This window comes from Nicotiana attenuata, unplaced genomic scaffold (genome assembly GCF_001879085.1).
Source record: "Nicotiana attenuata strain UT unplaced genomic scaffold, NIATTr2, whole genome shotgun sequence".
NCBI classification, from domain to species: Eukaryota; Viridiplantae; Streptophyta; class Magnoliopsida; order Solanales; family Solanaceae; genus Nicotiana; species Nicotiana attenuata.
In genome coordinates, this window is record NW_017672314.1 from 151,005 (window position 1) to 157,663 (window position 6,659).

Consider the following 6,659-nt stretch of genomic DNA (forward strand, 5'->3'; position numbering starts at 1 on the left):
GTGATTTGTCTAAAACACATGGCCTAAAGATTTTCAAAGTGTCGCTAGATGAGGCAAAAACAATCTTGTCCGCAAAAAATCCTGATATTTGTTCCAAAAGTTTAATGTTTGAACATCATGTATTAGCTCATATGATTGCAACCACCCTCCTTCCTGGAACTAGCTCCTTTAGCACCTTAACTACCAGGATATCTTTGTTCTGTATTGACTTGTGAAAAAAAAAGGCTCGATTGATTTGTGTGGATTACTCTTAACATAACTACAGATGTCGCATGTGCGACCTCTGGCTCCCAATTGCGACCCTCACAAATGTGACTAAAGGCTTGTAAATGTTAATACCTCACCAGCAACCAGTCGCAAATGCGACACACCAACTTTGAAATTGCGAAGGTCCTCCCATGAGCCCATTATCGCAAATACGATGCAATCTCTCGCAAGTGCGAGGTCCCCAACAAGGCTTGGTCGCAAATGCGACCTCCGGTTCGCAATTGTGATGCACCAAAATTAGATATGTTGAAGGCCACAAAAGCTCTGATGCATCCCGAAAACAAACGGGCCTCTCGGGACCCCTTCAAATCATATCAACAAGTATCAAATACTTAATCCAAACTTTTCCAAATGCTCAGAGCACCACAACATATATTAAAATCAAGAATCAACAATCAAATCCTTCTCTTAAGTTCAAGAACTTCCAATTTGTAACCAAGCGTCCGATAAGCCTAAAAATTTCGATTTCCAATCAAACTTTGTACACAAGTTCCAAATGACATAACGAACATATACTAAGTTTCGAAATAACAATCTGACTCCGATATAATCAAGTCAATCCTCCGTCAAATCTATGAACTCTCCAAAGCTACAAATTGCCAACGTTTGACAAATAGAGCCAAGAGATTTTAGGACCTCCAAATCCAATTTCGTCCTAACTGCAAAATCATCATACGAACCTATTGAAATAACTAAAACACAAATCTGAGGTCGTTACACGAACGCTAAACCTTGATCAACTCGTACAACTTAAGCTTCCAAAATGAGACTAAGGGTGTGTTTGGTATGAAGAAAATGTTTTCATGAAAATGAGCGGTTTTATCACTTAGTTTCCTTTATTTGGTTAGTGAGTGAAAACCTTTTTCTGAAAAATATTTTCTAGTATTTGGTTAGAGAGTAGAAAATATTCTTTAGGAAAATAATTTTTTATGCTACTCTCCTTATTCCCCCCTTCCCCCAAGTCCCTATGTCTCATGTGCTCTCCCCTCTAAATTTTTATGATTCTATTTCTTCAAGAATTTAATTATTATTCTAATAAAAATTTATATAAATCCAAAGAAACTAATGTGTTGCTTTAATTTCTTACACAAAAATAACGTTGAAATTTGTACTCCATAACTAAAAAAAACTATTTTTTGGTTGAAAAAGAAAGTACTATTTCTACAACATGAAAATAAAGTACTCATTTAATTAAAATGAAAGAAAATATTTTTTCTACATCATAAAAAGAAAATATTTTTTCTACATCATGAAAAAAAAATACTCTTTTTGTTGCAATAAAACAATGCTTTTTACTACATCATTTTGTTAAAATGAAAGAAAATAATTTTTATTATATTATTTTGTTAAAATGAAAAAAAATTATTTTTTCAATATCATGGAAAGAAAGTACTTATTGTTAAAACAAAAAAAAATTATATCATAAAAAAAAACTCATTTGCTGAAATGAAAAAAATATTGTATCTATAACATGAAAAGAAAGCACAATAATATTTCTATTTAGGGATGGGGTGGGGTAGGGGAGGGGGTTAGGGCTGGGGGTGGGGGTGGCGTTAGGGTGGGTGGAGTTGGGGTGGAATAGGGAATGGGGAATGGGGGGAAGGTTGGAAGAGGATTTTGGAAAATGTTTTTTCTTCTCTTGATAGGAAAAATATTTTCCTCCAATTAGAGGAAAATGAGTTCATGAGAAAAATATTTTCCAAAATATTTAAGCCAACCTAACATGAGAAAATTAGAAAATATATTCCTTAATACCAAACACACACTAAGTGTCTCCAATCCCTCTAAAACCTCCCTGATGCCAAACTAACCGCTCCCGCAAATTACAAAATCACAAACACAGATACGAAAAATATTAAGTAGCGTAGCGGGGCTCAAATACACAAAATAATTGGCCATGTTGTTATAATAAGTGACATAAAGATGTATTACACCTATGTCATCAAAGTAATATCTAAACTAGAGCAACACCAAAAAAATCCTGAATTAAAAAAGTAACATGAAATAATAAATTAAAGAATGCAAAAGTTTTTTTATTTTTGAAGAAAATGAAGAATAAATAAGGAAATGCAAGGGTCGAACCAACGTGGAGAGAAAACTTCTTTTTACGTTGTAGTTTGCACTTTGCAGATAAAGGTCAAAAGTGTATTTATTTCTCAATGGTAAATAACAAAGAATGAATATTATGAAATTGGGATAAAGCAATTCTGACTCAAATTTGAAAAAGTTTTTGGGCTTTATGCCCCAAATGAACGCCTAGGACATTGGGACTTATGCCTAGGTAAACGCCTGGAATGTTAGGGCTTACGCCCCAATATATTCTTTTTTTTGTTGGTAAATAGTGACTTTCTATTCATTAAAAAAAATAGCTTTACAAATCAGATAGATGCCGACCATCTATGTCTCTGTCTTCTAACTACACTAAGTTGATGCTCTAATGACATCTCTACTGTGTTGCTATTTACATCAGCTGAAAGCTTTACCTAGAATAGGAAACAATAGAGGCATTCTATATATGTCAAGTCAAAGAGCCTAGTGGAAAATAGTCTAATTGTTGCAATGCTCCTTGCCAGCTCTTGATTGTCCTCCCTCTGGTATGTATATGCAATACAATCTCTCTGCAGATACTGTTCTCTTTGAGTACTCCCCCTTAAAATCTAATCACATTCCTTTCCCTCCAAATTGTGTATACCAACATACCAAATACACATGTAACAATTGCCCAGTGACCAGATTTCTTTTTTGCACCTTTGTTGATCCATTGGACCTCCTCTTGCCAAGCCTGAATAGGTCTAGAATGGCCTAGCCATTTGAGTAGCCTAGTCCATATTTCTCTTACTATTGGACAGTCAAAAAATAGGTGTTCAAATAGTTCATCAGATTGCTTACAGAATACACAATTCCAGGACACTTGAACTCCAAATTTGACGAGTCTGTCTACTGTTGCTAATCTTCTCTGTACTGCCAGCCATAGTATGCATTTATACCTAGGGTGTAGATGAGGTTGCATAGTGATACTCTTCCAAGGTACTTTTTGTAGTTGAGCAAACTGCATGTGGTATAACTTGCTTATACTGAACTTCCCTCCCTTTTTGTATTTGGACAAGTCTGTTGACCAGATCCCCATGAATCCCCTGTACTTCAAGAACAAGGTTCCTTGTCTCCATTATCTTTCTGACCACCCAAGCAACATTCTTGGGTATTGGACTACTCTCCACTAACATGTTTCTTATGTAGAAGGTGTGAACCCATCGGATTCATAAGCTGTCCTTCTTCATTGTAATTGCCCACAGGTGTTTTGCAATTGCTGCTTTGTTCTAGTAGTACATGTTAATTACATTTAGTCCACCCGCAGCTTGTGGCCAACATACTCTGTCCCAAGAAACTAGTGCTTTCTTGGTGATAGTAGCTGTGCCAGACCATAAGAAATGATCTACACATGGCTTCAATCATCTTCAATATCTTCTTAGGCAACAGAAAGATTTGAGCCCAGTATGATTGTACCCCAAACACGACTGATTTATTTAATTGGAGCCTACCAGCATATGAAAGCAATTTTGCTGTCCAACAATTGATCTTCTGTGTAATCTGCTCTACTAATGGCCAACATTGGATAACAGACAGTTTCTTGGATGCTAGTGGTACACCTAGGTACCTAAATGGCATAGTACCTTCAGTGTACCCCAATTCTTGCATAATGTCTTGTTTTGTGTTGTCAGAGATACCTGCTAGGTAGATGGAACTTTTTTCTGCATTTTCCTGGAGGCCAGATGAGCTTGAGAACTTGAGAAATGTCTGTTGCAGTAGTCTGATAGATGTAATGTCAGCTTTACAGAATATTAGTAGGTCATCAACAAAACAAATGTGCATTACTCCCAGTTTGTTACATCTGGGATGGAATTTGAAGTTCATGTTCTTTGCCAGTTGTGCAAGTTCCCTTTGCAGATACTCCATGGCTATGACAAACAAATAAGGGGACATAAGGTCACCTTGTCGAATGCCTCTTCTTCCTTGAAATGGTTTTGTCAGTCCTCCATTCATATTGAAGGAGTAAGTCACTGTGGTGATGCATTCCATTATCCAACTGACAAATTTATAAGGAAAACCAAGCTCTAGTAGCATTCTTTCAAGGAAACTCCAATCTAAAGTATCATATGCTTTCCTGAGGTCAACTTTTAAAACACACCTTGGGGAGATCCCTTTCATGTTATATCCTTTGAATAACTCATGAGTAAATAAAATTTTGTCTGCAATGCTTCTTCCTTCAATAAAGGCTGATTGTGACTCCCCAATGAGGTCTCCTATTACACTTTTTATTCTGTTGGTGAGTACTTTGGTTATTATCTTTTATAGAGTGGTGCAACAAGCTATGGGTCTGAATTCTTTTACTTGGCTGGGATTATGCACTTTTGGAATAACAGTGACTGCTGTACAATTCATGCCTCTATGCATTTTGCCCGTTTCAAAGAATTCCTTGACTGCAGCACATACTTCAGGCCAACTATAGTCCATTGTGTTGTGAAGAACTTAATTGAAAAACCATCTACCCACGGGGCTTTGTCATGAGGCATATCTTTCATAGCAGCTAGGATTTCCTCATTTGTTATATTTTTAACTAGTACCTCCTTCTGTTGTTGGTCCAGGCATCTCCCTTGTTTAACCACTGCAGCATCTGAACATCTATGAGTTTCTCCACTTTCTCCCATAAGATTTGTGAAGAAAGATATAAACTCCTCTTCTATTTGGATTGGATCAGTTAGCTTAATACCATTTGCATTATAGATGGATGCAATGTGGTTTTTGCTTGTCCTAATTTTCCATTGAGCATGGAAGTATTTGGTATTTGAGTCTCCACATTCAATCCAAGTGGCCCTTAACTTCTGCTGTAATACTTGTTCTTCTATATGACTCCATTTTTCCAATTCTGTCAAGATTTCTTTTTCCTGATTGAACAAGCTCTGATCTAGAGGAGAATTCTTAAGTTCCCCTGTACTACCTCTAGTTTCTGTCTATCCTGATCAAGTCTCTGCTGATAGGAGGACCTATATTTGTTCAGGTCCTTAAGTCCATTTTTGAGTGCCTTCAATTTCTTTCAGATTTTGTTCATGGGTTCTTCTTGAGTTCCTTGCTGCCATACTTCTTGCACTATGTTCGTGAACTCTGGATGTTCCATGACATTTTTGTAAAGCTTCAAAGGTTTAGGGTGCAGTCCTTTCTTATGTTGACTGGTGTGTATGAGGATTGGGGAGTGATCTGACACTCCTGGATCCATGAATTCAGCTTCTATGTGGCTATATTGTTGCAGCCACACATAGTTGCCCATTGCCCAATCTATATTGCTATACACCCTTTTATCTTCCTGTTGTTTGTTGCACCATGTAAAAAACCATCCAACACTTTTTAGTGGAGTCAATTACAGCACATCAACTAAATTTTGGAAGCCTTATGTCTCTGATTGAGTGACTGGTGCTCCTATTCTGTCTTCTGAAGTTAGCACATTGTTGAAGTCCCCACTTAATAACCAAGCATCCTGTACATTAGTTCCTACTTGTGCAAGTTGATTCCATAGCTGATGCCTGAGAGTTACATCATTTCTGGCATACACCACTATTAGAAGTGATCTGAAACTATCCTTCTGCACCTCACAATGTATATATTGATCTGTAGTCTCAATGATCTAGATGTTTACATTGTTTCTCCACATTAGCTAGATTCTACCATTTGGGTGGTCTTTATAATTACATCAAACATTCCAGCCCCTGGCCACCTTCTGTATCCCAACTTTCCTCTCCTTTACTCTTGTTTCTACACATCCAATTACATCTATTTTGTACTTATTCAGAAATATTCTTAGCTCTTTCTATTTAAAGGGATTGTTAAGCCCTCTTATATTCCAAGTACAAATGTTCATTGGTGGGAAGAGCTGGTTGGCCCAGCATCCCTTGGCTCCTGGTCTGAGAGTTGATTTTGTAAGATTGCAAACCTATTGCTAGAGGTAGTTGCAACAACTGTATTGCCTCTAACAATGGTTGTCTGTTTTCCTTGACTTACTCCTATCTTGCTGAGTGCCATGTTTGGATCTTCTGTAGGAACTTGATTGGTAGTGGCCTGTACTCTTTCTGTAGTGGGCATTCTCACCTACTCTTCTTTCTGAGTTCCAGATGATTCTGCCTCATTTGAAGTTGAAGAAACATGTATATTCTGCACCCATTGTTGAGTGATCTGCTTCTTTTTCTTGTTCCTTCTTCTTCTTCTTGGTTGCTCCTTAAATTCCTCTTCATTTACTTGCTTTGTCTTTTCCCAACACTCTATTGTATCATGACCAATTCTAATGAAATCACAGCAAAATTTGGGTCTCCAGTTATAAGCAATCTATTGCGTTATCACTCATT

At 37.0% G+C, this 6,659-nt stretch overlaps 1 protein-coding gene across 1 annotated transcript; it reads right to left on the bottom strand.

Annotated features, from left to right (window-relative positions):
* Positions 1-4,703: 4,703 nt before the first annotated feature.
* Positions 4,704-6,399, bottom strand: LOC109212693. The gene is made up of 5 exons (XM_019376362.1): positions 6,251-6,399; positions 6,010-6,072; positions 5,732-5,861; positions 5,405-5,626; positions 4,704-5,210 (listed from the first exon to the last, which is right to left on the bottom strand). The coding sequence occupies exons 1-5, from the start codon at positions 6,397-6,399 to the stop codon at positions 4,704-4,706; spliced, it is 1,071 nt and encodes a 356-aa protein (XP_019231907.1).
* Between the last annotated feature and the right edge of the window lie 260 nt (positions 6,400-6,659).

Excerpts from the sequence above, each read along its gene's own strand:
- LOC109212693 (XM_019376362.1), bottom strand. The coding sequence starts at position 6,399 with ATGCCCACTACAGAAAGAGTACAGGCCACTACCAATCAAGTTCCTACA. Across the intron at positions 5,862-6,009 it reads CAGGGGCTGGAATGTTTGAT|AAATGATGTAACTCTCAGGC; the intron begins GTAATTATAAAG and ends GGTGTATGCCAG. Across the intron at positions 5,627-5,731 it reads AAGACAGAATAGGAGCACCA|GAAGATAAAAGGGTGTATAG; the intron begins GTCACTCAATCA and ends AACAAACAACAG.